The following is a 21,326-nucleotide window of genomic DNA, read 5'->3' as shown; positions in this document are numbered from 1 at the left end:
CAGGAGCTAAGGCTTTTTCCCTTCAGCAGGTAGGACAGGACTAACACATCTCTCAGAAGCTTTGTGGCGAATGGATGAGTCCTCTCAGAAGTAGTAATGGGAGGAAGCCGCTGACTTTTCCTCCACACCTGGAGACCGTGGAGGAGATAAGAGGCCAGGACAGCAAACAGTCTGCACTGTAAACACTGGAGACCGCAGAGTACATGGCAAAGTTTTCTCTCTGTGAAGTTCATGGGGTTTTCTGAGCTGACCTTGCCTGGAAATAGCTTGTTTCTCGGCAGATTTCCTACTTTGTGGCACAGGAAAATCCGTGTGTCTTCGGTAGAGAATTGCTCTTTCTGTGACGGTCCTAAAATTTCAGGAAAGGAAATTTGCTTCACACCCCTCCTTCCTACATTTGCCGCCTGGGACTTGGCAGTCACTTCAGTCTTTGATTAAAACATAAATTCATTGTGTGGTGAGAGTGAGAATGTGGATGTTCCAGAAGACTGTTTTAGATATGCTTTTATACATAGAGTTGAGTATTTTAATAGTGTATGTATGATATATCATATATATCCACATATATTGTTTATCTGGATACACACACACACGCCACACATCTGTATGTTTGAGCATGTGTGTGTGTGTGCATGTGTGTATCTGAATACATTAAAGTCTTTACAGGCACAGAAGGGTCTATAGTGAGCTAATCCTGGCCATCTAGTCAGAGAGCCATTGTCTAGAAAGTGCAGCGTTCACCAGCTTCTTAACTCTCCAGAATAGCTTACAACTAAGTAAATATGTAAAACACCCTCTAAAAGCACAAATGCTACAAGCCTTGTTTTATCCCTGGCCACTTACCAGCATGGACAGTTTATCCTAGAGCTTGTTTCCTGTCAACCACAGAGAGTCCTTGCATTCACCTAATGAGTGGTGTTTTAGTATTGCCTGGTATCACAGGGAATTACAGTCATGTTTATTGGTTTAATTTAATACTAGCATTATTTATGATATTTATTATTAGGGTATGAATATTTAACCAGCCCTCCACTGACATTTAAATTACTTTCTAACTTTTATGATTTCAGACTCTGCTGAAAAATATATCACATATATTTATGGATGTAAATCTACTACCCATATTTGTGGCCGTAAAAGATTGGGTTAAAGTGTGCATACATGTACATATGTCTGGTATCTAATCTGTTCTGGTATATGTACTCATATAATATGCAATGAAAATAATTATAGTCAGGCGAATTAGATTGTGTATTGTCTCACATAGTCGACCTCTGTATGTGTGTGGGGACAGGAAGTACCTAAAATCTCATAGCACATCTCCAGTGTGTACAATATTCTTTTAAAAGAGAGGGCATCAGCAATCAGCTGTGAACATGAGGGGAAGTCAAGGGAATCACCTGTCAATAAAAAAGCCAATGGCCAATGAGCTGAGGCAGGAAATAGGTGGGGGCACTGGTAGGAAGAGAGAGGATTCTGGGAAATAGTGAGCTACACTGGAGACTGCTCTAGGATTGCTGAGGAGATGTAAACCTGCACGTAGCCGAACTCAGGAGAGAAGAAAGAGGAAATTCGTCCAGACTTGGGCGACACACATTGGCTCTTGACAAACAGTATGTCTTGGTCTTGTACATCGTAAGTTTTCTGGTGAATAAAACAGATTTTTTTTTAAAATGCTGATTATATATTTGTAGAAGATATAAAAGACATACTCTGTCTCCATTAGAAGCGAACTCTGATAGGAAAGTCAGTGTATATAATGAATGCAAAACTTGAGTGGATGGTTGCTGTATTTATGCATATGAAAAGAGTTACGTTCCTGCCTAAGTTAATTTTCAAAACCGGGGATAAGTTCCTCTTGTGTAGCCAGATTTACAAGTCCGAGACCCAAAGTCTCACCAGCGTCTTTGTTTCCCTCATGCATGTGCTTCTGAATCTGCCCAAGAAATAGAAATCACGATAGAGGTTCAAAACAATGATGTTGATAAAGTTTAGATCATAGCACAGAAGGCAGGAACAAGGCCATGGAGGCTGCTGGTGATGTGGGACAGCATGGAGGCTGCTTGTGATGTGGGACAGCATAGAGGACGCTGATGATGTACTGACAGAGCGTTCTTTCCTTTTTTCCCTGTAGATCTATCTAAAAACAGACTGGTGGAAGTGCCAATGGAGCTGTGCCATTTCGTATCACTGGAAATTCTTAACCTGTATCACAACTGTATCAGAGTCATTCCCGAGGCCATTGTTAATTTGCAGATGTTGACCCACCTGAACTTGAGGTAGGTTTGATGTGGAAACTTGGGGTCCCCTTCGTTCAGTGTAGTGAGCAACACTGAGCCATCCTGCCTTCCTATCTACTATCTTTTTGAGCTTTGGTCACACTTACAAGTAAATCATGGAGATCATTAAGAATGACCTTTGTCACTCTTGGTGCTGGGCTTCGCAGATGTGAGCTGGGTGTTGTTCTGAAATGGAATGACTTGTCTGATGGCATATGTAAGGAGGCTAGTATGTCGTCTTCAAGAATTCATGTAGCTTCTGAAGCAAAAGCAGGAAAGAGGAGGAAGGGGAAAAACCTTTTTTGTGAGTTCGATCACTTTAAGAATGTGATCCCAGCACTTGGGAGGCAGAGGCAGGTGGATCTCTGAGGTTGAGACCAGCCTGGTTCTACAGAGTGAGTTCCAGGATAGCTAGGCGAGAGTGGGGTGAAAAAGAAAAGAAAGTGTGAAGGACATTGAGCTCCCTAGGCAAGACAGAGTTTGTGTTCTTAATTCACATTGAATTAAGCCAGTGTTTGCTGAGCATGCCTCCCTCAGTCTACAGTGGATAGCATCTTGTAACACATTAATGCTTCAGACTAGCTCTAGACTTTCAGGAAAACTGATTGTTTTAATCCTTGGTTTTAGACTTTGCAGCTGGCTGCTTTGGTCAGGCCCTGGCTCATTCAGGAGAGGGGGAGCGGTCGTTCTCTTCCCTGTACCTGAATGGAAACAGGCTCCCAGCTTCCAGCCTGAGACCTTTCTCATGCTGCCCACATCTTGGTGTGTAAGGGGTAGGACCGAGTCATCGAGGCTTGTGCTGCATAACAAACACGCCCAATTTTAAAGTCCCAAATTCCCAGCAAGCCAGACACTGCAGCTCCTTATGACAGATAATGATTTCTCTGTAGCCAAAACAATAAACAGGGCTTCCACGTGATCCTAGGGATGCACACCCCCCCCCCCCCGCGGTAAAAACATTCCTAGATGCAATTGTCATTAGCTTTAATTTATTATAATTTAAAAAAATAAAACATAGTATACTGTCAGGGTCGTCTGCAGGTGCATCTGTCTGATTTTCGGTTCCACAGGTTTCTGGTTTGTCTTTCCAGCCTCAGCTATGGCAGAAGCTTACTCCCAGGACTTGCCTGGGGCTCACACAGTGATGGCTGTAGATTCTGGTTCTCTGACTTCTCAAGAGATTTATTCATGAACTACAGTTGTCGCCAAAGCCGATGCAGCTCTTCTATTTACTTTCCCATTTCTGTCCTGTTACATCATTTCTATCCTAATAGTTAGCCTAGAATAGTAAATAGATCGGTGTAACATGACTTCATGTTACGTCCATGTGCACCAAGAACTTTGGGGGCATAATCGACTATAAAATTCTACAAATTTGATGGTCTAATCTTGATTTTTTTTTTAAATAGTAATGTTGAGTGCATTCTGAGGAGTTCAGTTGAGAGTGAATTATTGCTATCCTCAGATGAGTAGAAAATATAATCAAATCTGGGCCTCAGAATTCTTTAAGACAGGAAAGGGACTGGAGAGATGGCGTTGCAGTTAAGATCACTGGCTGCTTTTCCAGAGGACCAAGGTTCAATTCCTGTCACTCACGTAGGGGCTCACAACTGTCTTGTAGCTCCAGTTCTGAGAATCCAATGCCCTCCTCTGGTACCAGAAGTGCATGCAAACAGATCACCCCCACACATAACATACTGAAAAAAATTAAAGATTTAAAGAAAGAGAATGAGAAACTGTCGGTGAAGGGCACAGACTAACACAGTGGGCGTTCTGTGGTGAATTTCAGCGTGAGGAGGGAGGAAGAAGCGGAGAGACTGCTCAGTGTACTTTGTGGCTTGTTTAATTTCATCATGGCGTCTCCTCTCTCAGTTGTATTTATAGCTTTAGAATTTTCTCTGTTTTTCTTTTTCTACGTTTCCTACTGTGAATATTAGTATGGCTCAGGCGTACTTTCTTGCGCCGCTGAATATGTGATCTTTGAAGGAACATGCTAGAAGGAAAAAAAAGATAAGAGTCTGATTCCTACAGCCCAGAAGCTTTCTGTGAGGCGGTATAAAACACATATGGCTAGCCTCTGAGCCTTTTAAAAGGCCAGGCACTACTGCTACTCTTACTATTGCTGCTGCTGCTTCTCTCCCACCCCCCTCCTCCTCTATTACATTATATTTTACATTTATTTTGTGTGTGGGAAGGTACTGTGCACTATGGTGTGCGTACGCAGGTCAGAGGGCACCTTACAGCAGTCGGTTCTCTCATTTATCTTTGTGGGTACCGGGGATTGAACTCAGGTCCCTAGGCCTAGTTGCAGGTGTCTTTAGCCCATTAACCATTTTGAGAACCCAACATACTATAACTTACCAGTTTTCTGTGATAAACCCTTCTGACCAAGGGCAACTGGGGGAGGAAGGGTTTATTTGACCTACGGCATTGAGGAGCGTCAGGTCTGAAGCTCAAGGCAAGAGCTGATGCAGAGGCCATAGAGGGATGCTGCTTACTGGCCTGCTTCCCCAGTCTTACTCAGCCCACTTTCTTACACAATCCAGGCCCATCTGCCCAGGGGTGGCACCATCCACAGTGGGCTGGGTCTTCCCACATCAATCATCAATCAGGAAAATGCCCCAAGGGACTTGCCTGCAGGCCAGTCTCATGGTGGCAAATTCCTCAGGTGAAGGTCACTCTTCCTAGGTGACTAATTTGTGTGAGGGTGACAAAAACAAGTGACACTTTTGGTGCCCTGCATATGACTACAGAAATATGAAATGATGATGAGGGAGGGTTTGAGTGTCACGTTGCTGTGAGAGTCCTTAGTTCCTGCGTGGTGAATAGATTCAGGAACCGTACTTGCTGGCATTACCTGTCTCTCAGGCTTTAGTTATCGCTAAGCTTGGGAATGGTTTTGGTAGAGTCACTGCTCTTGCCTAAGGTTTGTTTGTTTGTTTTTGTTTTGTTTTTGAAGCAGTAGGTGACCGGCATATTGGTTTACTTGTAAATATGTAAACTTGTCTAGACAATGCCATTGAGTAACACGGAGACACTTGTGTCTTCTGTGTGACAACTTCCTGACTCAGACTGGCCCCACCTCCGCTGGCTGCAGGCTTATAACTGAGGGGCTTAGGGTACGATATTTGGGCTACAGCTTTAAGAGATATGGGGTTAGTGGATTTAAATATTCATTTATTTGGCTGTATGTGTGGAACAGCTTGGGAGTCTGTTTTCTCCTTTCGACATATGTGTTCTAGGGATTGAATTTAGGCGCTCAGGTTGGCACCTTTGAGCCATTTGCCTGCCCTGAGTCCTCTCCTTTTATAAGCAATGAAAACATTTTCTTTTCTGTGATGCTTGGTCTCCCCCCACCCCCCCTCTCTCCCTCTCCCTCTCCGCTCTACCCCCCTCTCCCTTTCCCCCCCTCCCTGTCTCTCCTTCTCTCCCTCTCTTCCTCTCTGTCCCACTCCCTTTCTCCCTCTCTCCTTATCCCTCTCCCTCTCCCCCCACCTCTCCTATTAATTAGGAAGAAAGATGTTTTAGATAAAGTAGTACAAAGGAGCTGTCTTCCAGACCTTGTTCCCGTATGTAACATTAAGCATTCATGTTGTTCCATTTTATATGTTGTTTCATTTTGTTTTGTTTCTGTGACAGTGGGGATCGAACTCAGGACACTGTACTTGGAACTCTTGTGCTCTGTCATAGAGCCACAGTGCCAACCTGGTTCTTGCTATATATAAAATTTCTCCTTTTCTTAATAAATTATAAGCGGGAATTGCTAATTTTGTACATTCTAAAATAGAAAAGATCCCATATAAAGATAACTTTGAATTTATGGGAACTGTTAGAAGTTGGTTCAATCCCCTGAGAAACATTGTATATTATAGCAGGGTAAACAGCCATAAATATTTGAAAACAACCATGGTTGTGGTGGTGGTGGTGGTGGTGGTGGTGGTGGTGGTGGTGGTGGTGGTGGTGGTGATGGTGATGGTGATGGTGATGGTGATGGTGGTGGAGGAGGAGGAGCAGCACGGACATGTTGCAGCTGGTTAGCCAGGTTCTTGGCTGGTATACTCTCTTCTTTGTGTTATGTGCAATTTTCAAATGGCCGCTCTGCGCCAGGGGCCCTTACAGCTTCTCAAGCAGCAGAATTAATTCACACATGAAGACCTCTTTGCCATGCACTGCAGTAGAAACATGAAACTGTTTTCCGAATTGTCTCACGTGATGGAAACGTAACATTTGTGGAAATACTGATTTATTGGTGTTTATGTAGCCTGTGTTTGAAGCACGGAGGCTTTTCATCCTTGCTTTCTGGTGTTCACAACCAAAGGTTAAGTTAGTTTAGTGTCTGTGCCCCCTGTGTCTTCCGGTTAGAAAATGTCTCTGGCCAAGAAACGTTGCCAACAACAATAAAACCGATTCAGCAAGCCTGTTGCTGTATGGCAACAAACATGTAGGGCTGACACCACACAGGCAAGCCTAAAGTCTATTTTAAACGGTTGGGAAGGTGTTAGCCATGAGAATGGAGATAGCTCAGAGGAGCAGAGGACTTGGCAGCAGCTATGTTGTGAATCTTAGAATAGAGACTTTGCATTTCAGAGAATGGAGGTGTGAAAGACTAAACTTCTTCACTGCATTTAATCAGCCTGCTCCAGGATGTGGGGGAGTAGGTTTCCCATTCTCAGAGGAAACACAACCAGCTGGGGCTGGATTGCTCCTCAGAACCCAGGGCTCCCGCCTTCACTAGACTCCGTTTGGAGCTATGGCTTGTGTAGAGGGTTGTCTGGTCCACAAGATGTTATCACGCGGGAAAAGGAATGTATTTTGGCTGCCATCTCTGCTGCCTGGTATCCCTCTTGGCTTCTCAACAATGTGCAAAAGGAGCCAACTTCCTGATGGTCACATAACCCGCATCCCCACATTCTTCTGAGGCTCATTCTCAGAAAAGATCTGCAATCCTCTGGACACCCACTCTCTTATTTGAGGGACCCTGGGCCAGGGCAACTTTAGAAAGCACAGTTGTTTCTTTTTTGTTGTTGTTGTGAAACAAAAATTAATCTTCATTGTTCTCTTGCCTCATGCTGTCATCTCTAAAGAAGCCATCTGTGGCAAAACAGCATATCTTCTCTCTAGAAAACTGTAAAATTGATACTGTTTTTCTGAACTCGGAGTTTTGTTTCAATCAATAAGAATTTAAATCTCCTTTTTCTGAAACTCTATTCAAAAGGAAAAAGAGCATTTGTGTGTGTGTGTGTTTGCTTGTGTATTTGTGTGTGTATGTGTATGTGTGTGTGTATAGGTATGTGTGAGTATGTGTTTGCTTGTGTATTTGGGTGTGTGCTTATGTATTTCTCTCTGTGTGTATACGTGCATGTGCATATATGTCCATATGTATGTGTGTAAATGATGCTTATGTTGTATCTTACAAAATCTCAGATACAGAGAGACAGTGAGCCAGGTTGGAATTTGATAATACTAATCTTAAAATCTGGAAACACTTTCCATGGAGTGGTAGAAGTGAAACGGGCCGTTGGGACATTTGGACTGCATAGCACAGCTGCCTACATATATATGCCTTAAGCCTTGGGTTTGCTAGGGTTCCCAGGCATTTGTTCATATGGTTGAACATATAGGCAGAGGACCCTAAGCTTCTGGGTGTGCAGATAAACTGTTGTGCGTAAAGTGTACCTGAATTTATGTCTCTGTGTTTTGTGCTGGCAGGCTACCAAACACATGTAAATTAATAATGGGATATTTCTCACCAGATTCCATTCCTTCTAGCATAGCCCATACTTGGCACGACTTCCGAGGAGGGTTTTTCCATTGTGCACACCTGATCGCAGACGTTTTAGCTCACTGTTTGTATTGGGAGAAAAAAGCCGCAGCACAAAAGCCACATTATGCTCTCTACAGAACGAAGGCTGAGTTCACTGGCTTTGTTTCCTGTTCTGTTTCTGATCTTTATAGGGATGTGAAGTTCTTTGTGCCCTAGAGTAAGTCTCTGGAAATGAGGGGAGTGCTTATTTGAAATTCACTGCAGACATTTCTCTTCACTTATGGTAATTCTCAAATTTTTTCTGAGGTCCCAAATGAGCAAGCTCCAAATTGTATTTATTTTTCTAACTAGACCAGTAAAAGCCCCACAAAATGTTCCTGTTTCATCAATAATCAATCCTTAGAAAGGTAAAACTCTGCAGTTAATACTGTCATAGACATAGTGCTGTACATGAGTGGAGTGAATGGAGAAAAAGAACATACACACATGTACACATATGTATATGTTTGTATATATGTATATGTATATATTTGTTTATATATTATATATTTACATACATACATGTATTGTATATATGTATATAATGTTGTGTTTTATAAAAAAGACAAAAAGCCGGGGGTATGTTTGATAGAGTGAGGTTTGGTGAGGTGGAAGGGGGTGCCTCTGCAGGCCCATGCTGAGCCATCCCTTCCCCCTGAGGTACCAGCCACATGATGGGTATAGTATAGAGTTTATTTAGGACATGGGGAGGGGAGCTGAGAGAGTAGAGACAGAGAAAGGCAGATAGATAGATAGATAGATAGATAGATAGATAGATAGATAGATAGAAAAAAAGAAGAGTAGAGGCCAGCCATGAATGCATGGAGAGAGAGGCTGGAGGGGAATGGGGGAGAGAAGGGACAGAGAGGAAAGTGGGTAACAGTAAGAAAATAAGGGGGGGAGGGAGGGAGAGAGAGAGAGAGAGAGAAAGAGAGAGGAAGAGGAGGCAAGCAGCCCCTTGTATACTGAGTCAGGCACACCTGGCTGTTGCCAGGTAACTGTGGGGTGGAGCCTAGAAGAAATGCTAACATATAATACCTATGTAAAGAAAACGTTGGGTCTGTGGAATACCATTGCCCTCATCCCTACCAACACCGTTTAGTCATGACAGCACTGAGTGAGCTCCTGGGCAGCCTTTGTAGTAGGTGTGAGGCAGAAGGGGGATTTTTCCCAAGTCACTGAGTGACAGGGACAGTGGTACTGAGGCAGTGACCTCATTATCTTGCTGAGCGCCATCTCCCCTGGGTTCCACACACTGTAGAACCATTTCATCAACCTGAAAGTGATTGTGAGGGCGTTTTTCAGGGACAGCCCAAGTATAGAAACATGAAGAAGCTTTCGTATTTGAAGGTCGCTATGGTTCCTCCTTTTATTCTTCGGACTGTAACTTCCTGCATTCTTTTCCTTATGCTGATTTTTTAAAGTCTGTTTTTGGGACAGGATCTTACTTTGTAGCCAAGGCTGTCTTGGAATTTGAGACCAGGCTTGCTTCAAACTTCAAACTCACAGAGATATGTCCAGAATCTGCTCCACGTGACCTAAGGGTACCCCAAAAGGATCCTCCCACCTTGTAAGACCCATAACTTCTCCTGTCCTAAGATTACCACCCAGGCGTCCAAACCATTAATACGTGACCTTTGGGGGTCACAGTGACCTTTGGGGGGTCACACATGACCTTTGGGGGGTCAGTTGTCCAAAGTGTAATATATATAGATTTTTTTTAAAATCACCCATAAATTGTTTCTACTTTTCAAGGTTATTCTAATCAGTGAGCTTTAAATTCTATAGAGTTGTTTTAAGGTACCTTTTAAAAATTTATTTTGGATTTGATTAATTGTTTCAAGCTACGTTTCTTGTTTGTAGATTCTTTAGATAGTTCAAGATTTTCCGTATTGCCTGTGCAGTTAATTCCACAAGTAATTCATCTGTATTTGCTGGGGAAAAATAATGTAAAAAAAAAAAGTTGTCAATCCCACATTTAAAAGTCACTCGCGTCTCTTCCATTTTAACACATTTTGTGTTTGTAGCTGGTGTTTTATTGAGACTTCCATTGCTCTGATTAAATAACTGAGCAAAGTATCCAGAGTGGGGAGAGCTTTGTTTCGGCTCAGGGGTTTAGAAGCTCGCATGGACCCTGCTCCTGAGGGAGTAGCAGAGCAGGGTTGCTCTCCTCAGAGCAGCCCGGAAGCAGCTGGAGAGGATGCCTGTGCTAGTGGGCTTCCTCCTTCTGCTTAGTTTCCTCTTGGGTCCTTAGCCTAGGGGGCTGGTGTCGCCTACATTCATGGCACTAATACAAAATTCTATCATTATGTGAGAGAGTTGTACAGCGGTGAGCTCATTGAGCAGGACCGTAGATGGGAAAGGTAGTTCCTGGAGGTCCAGCATTCTTTTGCTTCTAGATCAAGTGTCGTCAGAGTCTGAGGGACCCATGGCCGGCAGATGGTAGAGCAGAATCAAAGAATGACCCGTGCGCTTAGAGAGCTCATTTGCTTTTAGTTGGTCAGTAAGTTGAATGAGAGCCCTCCAGGGAGTTCAAGCAACAGCTTAGGAGTGTTCTCCCCTTTGTAGGTGATGCCTTCCATGAGCCCACTGTGCCCTTAGCCAGAATATACCCTGGAAAATAGCTTACCTTCCTGTGGTGACCACTGAGTGTTTGGTAGCAGCACACTGATACAGAACCCATAGGACTAGCCAGGAATCCTTCAGCACTGCCTAAAGGAAGCTGCTTCTTTATTCCTTGAGAGTTACCTAACTCTTACAGTTAGGTCTTCAGAAACCCCATAGGAAGGCTCTGCAGCTTATATACTATAGGGGAAAAAACAAACTGCTACCACAGTTCAGGGGCCGTGTAGTTGATTGCAGTTCACTGATGCTGCCTGGTCCTGACGGAGAGGAAGCAGAAATGCTCACATACCTTTCACAGTTTCTAGGACCTTCACATTCTTTCACGAGCAGAAAAAGAACTCGGGAGGTCTGGGAAATAACGGGATTCTGTTTGGTAAGAATGACAGTGACGTGATTGTGAGTTTTTCCTTCCTTGATCACTCTGCTCCCAAGTCTGAATATTCTCTCTCTTCCTTCACTTATTTAAAGCTGGAGTTTCCCGAAGCTCCTCTAAGACCTCCTGTCTCACAAGTCCCAAGTTTATTCTCCATCTGATTGGCTCCTATAGACATCATCCCTCGCTTCCTTTATTGCCTGCCATCCAGGTCCTCATGGATGTCTCATTTACACCTCAAATCCTGCATGAGCAAACCTAAGTGTAGAGGCTTGAACAGATGGCCTTGTAGATTCAGATGTGTAAATACTTGGTCCCCAGTTCCTGAGACTGTTTGGGAAGGTTTAGGGGGTGTGGCCTTGCTGGAGGAGGTGTGTCAATGGGAGGCAGGCTTTGAGGTTTCAGTAGCCACAGGCAATCCCCAGTTAGCTCTCTTGTTTCCTGCTGGTGGTTCAGCCTGCTACTTCCCCTCTGACATCATGGACCACTGTAACTCTGGAACCATAAACCAAGGGAGTCCTTCTCTGTGTTGCCTGGGTTGCGGTGTTTTACCACAGCCATGGAAAAGTAACTGAGACTGAGGCCATTCCTCATGTACCTTGGCTTCTTTCCTGCTTTCGTTCATGCTGGTTTTCTTCGTCACACCTGCTGGAGATCTCAGAATTACCTTGACCCCTTTCCTTCACCCTCTTTTGCACGAACCAATCACTAACTCCTAGTGCAGCATTTTACTGCTTCCTGCCGGAAAGTCTGTGTTCTTTCCCTCACCATACCCTGGCTTGCTTGTGCTGTTTTTTAAATTTCAGAATGAATGCATGGATGGGTGACCCAAGAGCTTTGGTAAATCTATTACTAAGAAACCAGGTGCTTTTCAAGAATTTGTTGGCAAGTCTGCCTAGACTCTTTGGTGAGTTAGAGACCAATGAAAGAACCTGTCACAAAAAACAAGGGGGAGGGCATGCACACTTGAAAACACACACACACACACACACACACACACACACACACACACACACACACACAAACACCCTCCCTGCAAACACATACAACAGTATAACCCCAAACCTATGTTGTTGGTTTGAAAGTATTTGATAAACTAACATTCTCGCTGATGCTGAGTTTTCCTGGAATGCTCCTTCTTGATTTTTGAACATTTATTTTCATTTTGAGTGAAGCAGATTTCAAGCGGTAGTTTTTAGAGCTTAGTTGTAAGGAGAGACATGATCTGAGGTTGAGGCCTTCTCCAGTCAGACTGTGGATGGTTTTTAGCGGTGGTTGCTACCCAGTTGGGGTGTAAACATATGGAATATTTTAAGCAGCAGTTATTTATACTCGAGGAGCCTGATGGACTGTTCTTGTGGGAACCAGTACAGTTGCAGTCCCCAAATAAGGTCCAGGCATGCACAGCTGAAGGACCATGCGGCAGCGACTGCAGAATCGGGCTGAGTGCCCGGGCACGTCTGTGGGTTCACTCCGGGAGCCTGACTTTGATACGGTTCTCCTTTGAGACCACATCCCTAACCCACTCCAAACATACCCTTTACGTGCGTGGGCATGAAATTAATTGGCGTAGTTTTCAAGAACCCAGCTCAAGTCGTAATTGAAATAATCTTGTGTGTTTCCAGTTTTCAGGCATTTTAAGATTGCAAATGACCGTAATGGTCAGGCCGTAGTTATCAGTTGCTTTCAAAGGGAGGCTTCAATTTTGGTCTCCCAGATTGGGTGTGTGCATCGAACTTGAACTAAATCCTTTCTTTGGGCTGAGGTTAGTGCAGAACAGTAGAACGAGTGAGACCCTGGGTTCAGTTCCCAGCACTATTAAGTAAATAACCTTTCAGATTGAATTTATTTGACGTCATTCTTTTGTTCTACAGTGGAGCATAAAGATAGTGTCTATTCGATTTTAGCTTTATAGCATAAAATTAAAGTGTATCACTAATATCATGAGGTAACTCAAAGGCCGCTTTTGTAGTTAATTGTCACACATTCCTGTGGGAATGAAGGGCAAGGGGGTAGGAGTGGTGTGATGGGGGAAAGTACTCAGTCATGAAGGGAAGGTGAGGGTGAGACTTTTCAGGAAGCAGGAAGCAGGAAAATGAATTGGTTCTCTATGGTTATTGTTCACTGCCCTGTGCTTATGAAAACTAGCAGGTGTCATATGCAAAACAGAAGACAGGTGGTTCTCTCAGGTTTCAGAGAAGGTGAAAGCAGATTTCACACTAAAGAATCAAAATATCAGGTGAGGTATCATGTCAACAAAGGAAGCTTCCTGGCTAGAACAACTGTTGCTTCCTGCAGACTGCTGCTTCCTGCAGATCAGGTGCCCAGCACAGACAATGTTACTCCAGTCAGTCAGTCCAGATGTTTATGCCGTCTCTCAGCTGGGAGCTGTAGAGGCTGAGCCTGGTGTGGCCACACTGAACCCAGCCCCGTGACTCTTTGTCCCTGAGGTGTTTTCTTATCAGTTCTGTGGAGGTTAAATAATTTCACATCGCTAATTCTTGGACTGTCTGAGGACCTAGAAGAATATTCCAAGGCTCATGTTTTGCCAGAGAATGAATGGGTGGATGACGGCAGAGAAAACTCATTAGTTGGGAACATGCCCTCGTCCTGACTGTCTGGACTAAAGACAGGACTTGGCTGGGGTCTGATCCCAGTTCGGCTCTCCTCAGCAGGTCTTTGATTATATGTACTTTTAGCTGGCATATGTTTTCACCCATTGAAACATAGAATCATATTTTGTTCTTTTTTTTCTGGTTAGAGAATAGGACAGCCTTATTTACCAGACCCAGTAAATATTATATAACAAACTCTTTAATAGTATAAAATATCTTAGGTAAAATTCTCGTAATTGTCCTACAGGTTTTTAATATGCCTGTTTGACTTGGGGTGTCTAGGTGATTTCTGTACTTAATAAGTACTTATGTCTTTTAGGTCTCCAATAGTGTCCTCCCTGCTCCGCTTCTGACGTCAGTGCTTAAAAGCAGCTGAAATTTAAGCCATTAAGGACAGTAAATTGAAACAGCTGAGCACAGACCCGCTGTATTGTTAACTCTCCTATATAAACCATATTCATAGCAAAATATGGATGGCTTCACTTTTATGTAGTGTTTGGCTAAGCACTTTTGCATGTAGATGCTTATGCTAGGTAGATCTTTTAAAATGTCGTTTACATTTATTTGTGCATGCATGTGTGTGTGTGCATGTGTGTGCATGTGTGAGTCATATAGTATATGTGGGGGGTTGAAGACAATTGTCTGCACTATGTTTTCCCCTTTGCTGTTGGTCCCAGAGATCAAATTCAGTGATTAGCATTGGTGGTAAGCTCCTTTACCTGCCGAGCCATCTTACCAGATCAAGGTAGGTCTTAACTACGGTCCTTTCTGAGCCAGCAGGAACAGAGAGATTAAATGGCATGCAGACCTCAAGCTCTAGAAATGAATGTTTTAGCAAAGGTGGGATTTCAATTCCTCCCTTGTGGTTCCATGACTGGTGAGCATTCTGCACAGTAATTCAAAGGTCATAGTAGATAAATCCACGATAAATATTTTCTATGAATTATTTCTAAGTCAGTTTATTAAGTGAAGGCACACACACACACACACACACACACACACACACACACACACAAAACTATATTTTGTAGAGGGGGAAAGAGTATTATTCCTTGATAGTGAAATCAGATAAAAAGTATTACATGTCTATGTTTTTTAAAAATATTTCAAGAAAATAACTCTAAAATAAACCAACAAAAAGTAATTAATTTAGGCCTTCTGTATGGACACTGATAAGTTCTTCAGTCAAAATACATATAAATAATAATCTCTAAAAATAAACTCATCAGAAACATCTTGGCCCGTGAATCCCTTAATTCAGGAAGAAGTTGAGGTTTGGTCTTTTGCTACGTCTTGTGTAATGCTAAATCCTGGCCCCATAAGGTTGGTTGTCCCCAGGAACAAGAAGATTTTCATGTACTCCAAGTGATGCTGTGTAACCCTGCTACTTAGTTTAAAACCATTGGTTGAGTAAAGATGCCTACAGCCTATAGCGGGGCAGAGGAGAAGTAGGCGGGGCTTACTGAAAAGGTCAAGGGAGAAGATGCCATGGCATAAAGAGAACTGGACACGAGGGCTGCCCGGTGGGAGGAAGAGTGGCCCAGGAGGAGCATGGCAAGTCGTATCCTCAGGGTTATTCATGGGGAAGTAGATACTAATAGCCTTAGAGGGTTGATATCCGCCCAGCTCTAATGCTGATTAAGGCTTCTTATAAATATCAAAGTGTTATGTCTTTTATCAGAGAACTGGTTAGTATTAAATATTTACCACGACAAGAAAGGGCAGGGTGCTGGTGTGTGAAAATTCATCCTGTGGCTTTTGGCATGAAACAAACAAAGCCAGAGATGATCTTGAGCTTGCCTACTTGGCTTGTGAAGAGGAGTTACTGAGAAGGTGATATCTAAGGACCAGGTGAGAGCCAAGCCTTCCTCTCTCTCCTCCCTCCCTGTCCTTGTTTACCTAGGCAGGGCATAGACAATGGCAGGAGGAGGTAGACAAGCTATCCTGCAGTGAGGACAGGGAATCCCAGTCACAATTGAACCTGTGATTCTGTATCCACTCAAGAAGCCCTTTTCACTATAAATCAACTCGTTTGTACAGAGTAACCAAAATAAACAACAATAAAGAAAATTAGCTTTTTAGACAGGCCTCACTGATTAGATTTGAGATTAAGCTTTGGCCTTTACCTTATCAGGCACTGTATGACCTTATCCTTAAACAATCTTTCCATGAAAGATCTGTTTTTAGCCTGTAGGCTTGCAGGAGAGAAGTGGAGGCTTGGGGCCCTTGGGACTTGCCAGAGAGAAATTGGTGTCAGATGAATGGCTTCAGGAAGCTAAGGCTGCTGAGGTCTGCAGTGGACAGGGAGCTAAAGGGATACAGTTGCCCCTCCCCTTACCCAGAGCTAAAGGGATACAGTTGCCCCTCTCCTTTATGAATGTTTCCCTTGGGGACCACGGGTCTTTGTTACCCATGTGTGTTTCCTTTGACTGTCCAAATAATCCAAAAATACCTTGTGACAAAATATATAAAACAGATGCTGAAGGAACAGATGTGACAAGAGGAAACATGCCCCTGCCCATGCCTTGCTAATTAACAAGTTTATTAACTCCACAGACGTGAGGAGTGCTAAGCAGCTTTTGGTGTAAAAACCATTTGACCCACCAGAGACACCATAAATGGTTTTATAAGCTTAGATTTTTTTCGTGTGTGTGTGTGTGTGTGTGTGTGTGTGTGTGTGTGTCTGTCTGTCTGTCTGTCTGTCTGTCTGTGGGAATGTCTTTGAAGGTTAGAAAAAGGGTGGTCCTAGAGTTAGAGGTAAAGGTGGTTATGAGCCACTGGGCATGCGTTCTGGGAGCCAAACTCAGGTCCTCCGGAAGGACAACAATACTTTAAACTACTGAACCACCTCTCTGATGTACAGAATATTCTGTCTGAAGCCAGCACTGGCCATCAAACACCTCCAGGGAGAGTCAGCCAGCACAGCAGAACCTTCCCTGCTTTGTTTTTGACTGCTATGATAATGGCTCTGTCAGTCTTGTCAACTGGCCTTGTTAGTTGCATGCATTCAGTGGGTAGGGAGACCTAGATCAGAAGTATAGAAAGATCTCAACATGGGTAGGTAAGTAGAAATTTCTGGAAATATCCATTCACCCCCATAATCCTCTCTTCAGCAGGAAGTCGAGTTATGCCTTTATTCTAAGAGAGTTGCCTTTTTAACATTCTTTTTGGCTAATTTTCACCTTGTGAAAAGGATCTCTATAAACTACACTGCTTTGGGAGACAGGTCTTACTCTATCCCTGGCGTTCCTTCTCCCTTGGCTTCCTAAGCACTGGGTTACAAGTGTATACCACCGTGCCTGGCTTACATAGTTATAAATATTTCATAAGCACAAATCACCTTGTGAATTATGTACTTGCCACCTTTGAATAGCTCTTCCTAGAGGTGACTGTAGAACACTTCTCAGAGGTTAAGAAAAGCCAGCAGAATGCCAAGGGGACCATTACTCAACCAGTTTCTTAAACAGGTCCTTGTAGGTAGGAGAGGGCTGTGAGAGGATAGAGGGACAGACTGGGACCCCCTTCATCCTCCGCTGTCCCAAGAGACTGGGGAGAGTGTCATCATAGTCTGTCTTTGACTTTAACCTTGGAAGGTAGCTAGCTACCTGGTCCCCCAGAGCCAGGGCCCCTGGGAGGCTCCCCACTTATTCTCTCCTTCTGAACCTTTATGGGAAAGCTTTCTGCCCTGTTGTAGAAATCGCTTTCCTGCAGATCTGGGCCACGGGAGAAAGTGTTGGTGTGCTATGTCTTGCTCTAATAGAGCTAGCTGGACACCAAGTGCCGGGAGTAGGGGTGATACTGAGCTCTTGGCTCAGCAGAGCACCTGCCTTTTCTGAGCCCGCAGGTCAGACTTGCCTTTTGGTGGACCAGATTCCTGCTCTTTACTATGTGCATGGGAGGAGGGGCCTCTAGTACAGCGTATGCATCACAGTGCATGGAGTACTGCATATCAGGGAGTTTTCATGGATAGAAACACCCATGAGAGAAATATCTAATACCTTCTTACATGATGATTTTTTTCTTACTATGAAAACACTTATAAGAATTTCAGAAAATATAGCAATGTGTGTGCAAAGGCAAACAAAAAAACACTTATTAGATATCCCCAAATGACCACTGGTGATATTTCGATATGTTAGAAATCTTTCTTACTGTGACTTACAGATGTTTTGACATGTGAAGGTACATGCACAGAGGGTATGAAGTTGACATGTTATGCATGTGCACACAAACACAGGGAAGATGTTGCACTCACATGCTGCTGGCTTCATCCATACAGTGACGGGGAAAGAAAGTCAGAGAACTGTACCCACCTGTCTCTGTGGTAGTGTGGCGTAGGGCTCTGCCAGGGAGGAGACTGAGATAAATGCTGATGTGAACATGTGGAGAGTCGGTCGAGTTTCATGAATTGACTCTCTTTCTCTGTCTTAGAAAACCAAACGTGGACAGTGGGAAATTCGGAGACTCGTGTGTGTCTAGCTCTGCATACAGAGTGGAGAAAAGCCTCTGTCAGACTTGGTTGGCTGTTCTGGGAAGCTGGCCCTCTGGGTTCCAGGCATCCTTTGGTAGAAGGCGGCATTTCTCTCTTCTTTTCCTCAGCTCCTTTGCTGACTCAGGCTGACTTCAGATACAGCAGCTCTTGTTTTAACAGTGTGGCGCTGAGTGAACCCCACTGATCTTTGGGTTGCTGTAATTCTCTCCTCCCTACCAACAGTGGCTCTCCTCTGAGGAAAACACCTGTGCACATGGACATTCTTACTTTACACCCCCGCCCCCAAACACCTCTCTTTTTCTTCCATTTCATGCCTAAAATCATTATTAAAAATCTTGGGTGCTGGAGAAATGGCTCAGTGGTCAGGAGCACCTCCTGCTCTTTCAGAGGACCCAGGTTCAGTTTCCAGAAGCCACGTGGTGGTTTATAACTATTGATAATTCTACTCCTGGGGGATCTGATGCTCTGTGTAGGCACCTGCACTTATACGATACATGCTCTCAGACAAAACACTCCTAAACATTGAAGAGGAAGAGGAAGAGGGAGGAGGAAGAGGGAAGGAGAGAAAGAAAGAAGTCGTCTACCAGGAAACTCTAAATGTCCTTAACTTATTTTTATTTATTTTTTGATCACACAGTGCCTCTGAAGTATTGGTTGCCTCGGTCCTGTCTGACTGGGGTTCCTGTCCGTGCCGTCAGGAGAGTCTGGTTAGATAGCTGTCAATCTGTTAGCGTAACAGAACAACTGAAATAATCCACTTAAAGAGAAGAGGTTGGCTTTGTCTTTCTTTTGGAAGTTCCAGTCTAGTCTGTAGGCCCCTTGCTTTGGGGCTTGTGGTGAGGTGTAGTACCTGATGGCGGTACTGTTGGAGGCTAGTGGGTGTTTTTTCCTTTAATGTTTTATTTTTATTTCACGTGAACTCATATTTTGCCTGCATGTGTGTCTTCGTGAGGCTGTTAGGTCCCCTGGAAGCAGAGCTACAGACATTGTGAGCCGCCATATGGTTGCTGGGAATTGAACTCAGGTCCTCTTGAAGAACAGCCAGTGCTCGTAACTGCTGAGCCATGCCTCCAGCCTGGCTGGGCTTTTAAGAGGTAGCCTATAGCTCGGGGCTCTGGGGATGGTTTATGGCCAAAGTTGTATCAGCTGCGGCCCCCATTGCTCTTGGTTTGAGAGAAAGGTTTTCCTTCTGCCTTCTGTCCTTTTGTCCTTCTGTCCAAGGAGCTCCATGACTCCCATTGTGCAAAGCTGCCTCCCACAGAGGGCCACTCTGTGTGTTTATCATGCACACACAGGAGTCGGTGAGGCTTGTGAGCCACAGTGTGATGATTTGATGCGTGTAGAGTGATCAGACCGGGTGCTTAGATGGGAACTTTGCAGCTCATCGTGGAACTGAAATACCAACAGGCAGCTTCTCTGCCAGTTTCCTCCTCTTCCCTCAGACTTTTCTCCCACCCATCCTTCCTTCTCATCCAATGACAAGCCTCGTTCTGTCTTGTACCTGCCTCACCTGTATGACATCATACACATAAACACATACAGACACACACACACACACACACACCCCACACCAGACACACACACACACACCACACAAAACACACACATCACAGACATCACACACACATCACACAAAACACACACACACACACACACACACACACACACACACACACACACACCCCACACACACCCCACACTCCACACCCCACTACTGCTGGGCATGGTTCCTGCCCTTACAAGTGGTTTGTATATCCGGCGAGGTTCTGTTGGAGAAAAGGAACTTTTCCTGTGTAAGCAGTTATCAGTTGGAGATAGCCTCTGGGTTAGGCGTGGGGCTTCGTGTCCACTTCCACTCTCAGCAGTGGGTCCCCATCTGGCTTAGCCCTGTGCAGGCCCCATGTCTGCTGCCACAGTCTCTGTGAGTTCATACGCGTGTCAGCCCTGTTGCGTCTGGAAGGCCTTGTTTTCTCAGTGTTTCCATCACCCCTGACTCTTTCAATCTTTTTGCCTCCTCTTCCACAGAGTTCCCTGTGCCCTGACAGGAGGGATCCGATGGTCCCCCTCTCTCTACTCTCCCACCACCCATAACTATCTAATCTCCCCCAGTCTCTTACTGGGTCTACCCACAGTTATGTGGATTGTAGCTCTGCTTGCAGAAACTTAATAGCTGACATCCGCATATGCGCAAATGCATTCCATAGTTGTTCTTTTGGGTCTTGGTTATCTCATTCCGAATAATTCTTGCTAGTTCTATCCACTTACCTGAGAATTTCAGTTTTTAAATAGCTGAGTAATAAATAATCTGAGGTACAAAGAGACCACTCTGTTCATTATCTGTTCATCTGCTGAGGGACATCTAGGTTGTTTCCAGCTTCTGGCTATTGTGGAGAGAGCAGCCATGCTCATGGCTGAGCACGTGTCTCTGTGAGAGGGTGAGGTGTCCTCTGGTTATCTGCCCTGAGTGGTATAGCTGGATCTTGAGGTCCGTCAGTTCCCACTGCCACGCTGCTTTCCCGAGGGGTTGTGCAAGGTGATGCTCCCACCAACGATGGGTGTGTGTGCCCCTAGCTCTGTCTCCCCACAGCAGGAGCTGTCGTTTTTTTACCCAGCTTGGCCATTCTGACCAGTGTAAACAGAATCTCAACGTAGCTGTCAGATTGCATTTTGATATTTGTTATTCGGTCTTGTCTATCAAGCCTTCATTCTTTTTTTTATTTGTTTCATTCCCCCTTGTGCACTTGAAATTTAAAATTTGAGTGATTTCATAGACAGCAGTATCGGAGTTTTTTTTTTTTTTTTGGTTCTTTTTTTCAGAGCTGGGGACCGAACCCAGGGCCTTGCGCTTCCTAGGCAAGCACTCTACCACTGAGCTAAATCCCCAACCCCAGTTTTTATATTTGCAAAATGTTCCCAGCTGAGCATGGTGCTACAGGGCTTTGATTGTGGCGCCGTGGATGCAGAGAGAGAGGACCACACTGTAGCAAGCCATCCTAGGCTATTGGGGATTCCAGAACTGCCAGGCCTATGTAGAGATCTCCAACAACACAAAGGAAAGCACACTGCCAACAGAAGAGAACCCTCTCACAGGCAGCACGGTGACGTGGCCTTTCTGTTTACATGTGTTCTTGTTGTATTG

General features: G+C 44.3%; 1 protein-coding gene across 14 annotated transcripts in view; it reads left to right on the top strand.

Annotated features, from left to right (window-relative positions):
- Lrch1 (leucine rich repeats and calponin homology domain containing 1) overlaps positions 1 to 21,326 on the top strand; it is a 204,739-nt gene that overhangs the window by 82,452 nt on the left and 100,961 nt on the right. For all 14 annotated transcript variants that reach the window (XM_087586448.1, XM_087586443.1, XM_087586442.1 and 11 more), the window contains 1 exon segment: positions 2,135 to 2,279. Coding sequence is in view for 9 of the 14 variants with exons in the window: in XM_087586443.1 (XP_087442569.1) it covers positions 2,135 to 2,279 (145 nt within the window). In the remaining 5 variants the exon portion in view is untranslated.

This window comes from Rattus norvegicus, chromosome 15 (assembly GCF_021556685.1).
Source record: "Rattus norvegicus strain SHRSP/BbbUtx chromosome 15, alternate assembly SHRSP_T2T, whole genome shotgun sequence".
NCBI classification, from domain to species: Eukaryota; Metazoa; Chordata; class Mammalia; order Rodentia; family Muridae; genus Rattus; species Rattus norvegicus.
Note: the sequence above shows the minus strand (reverse complement) of the source record. Positions and strands in the feature narration are given on the sequence as shown.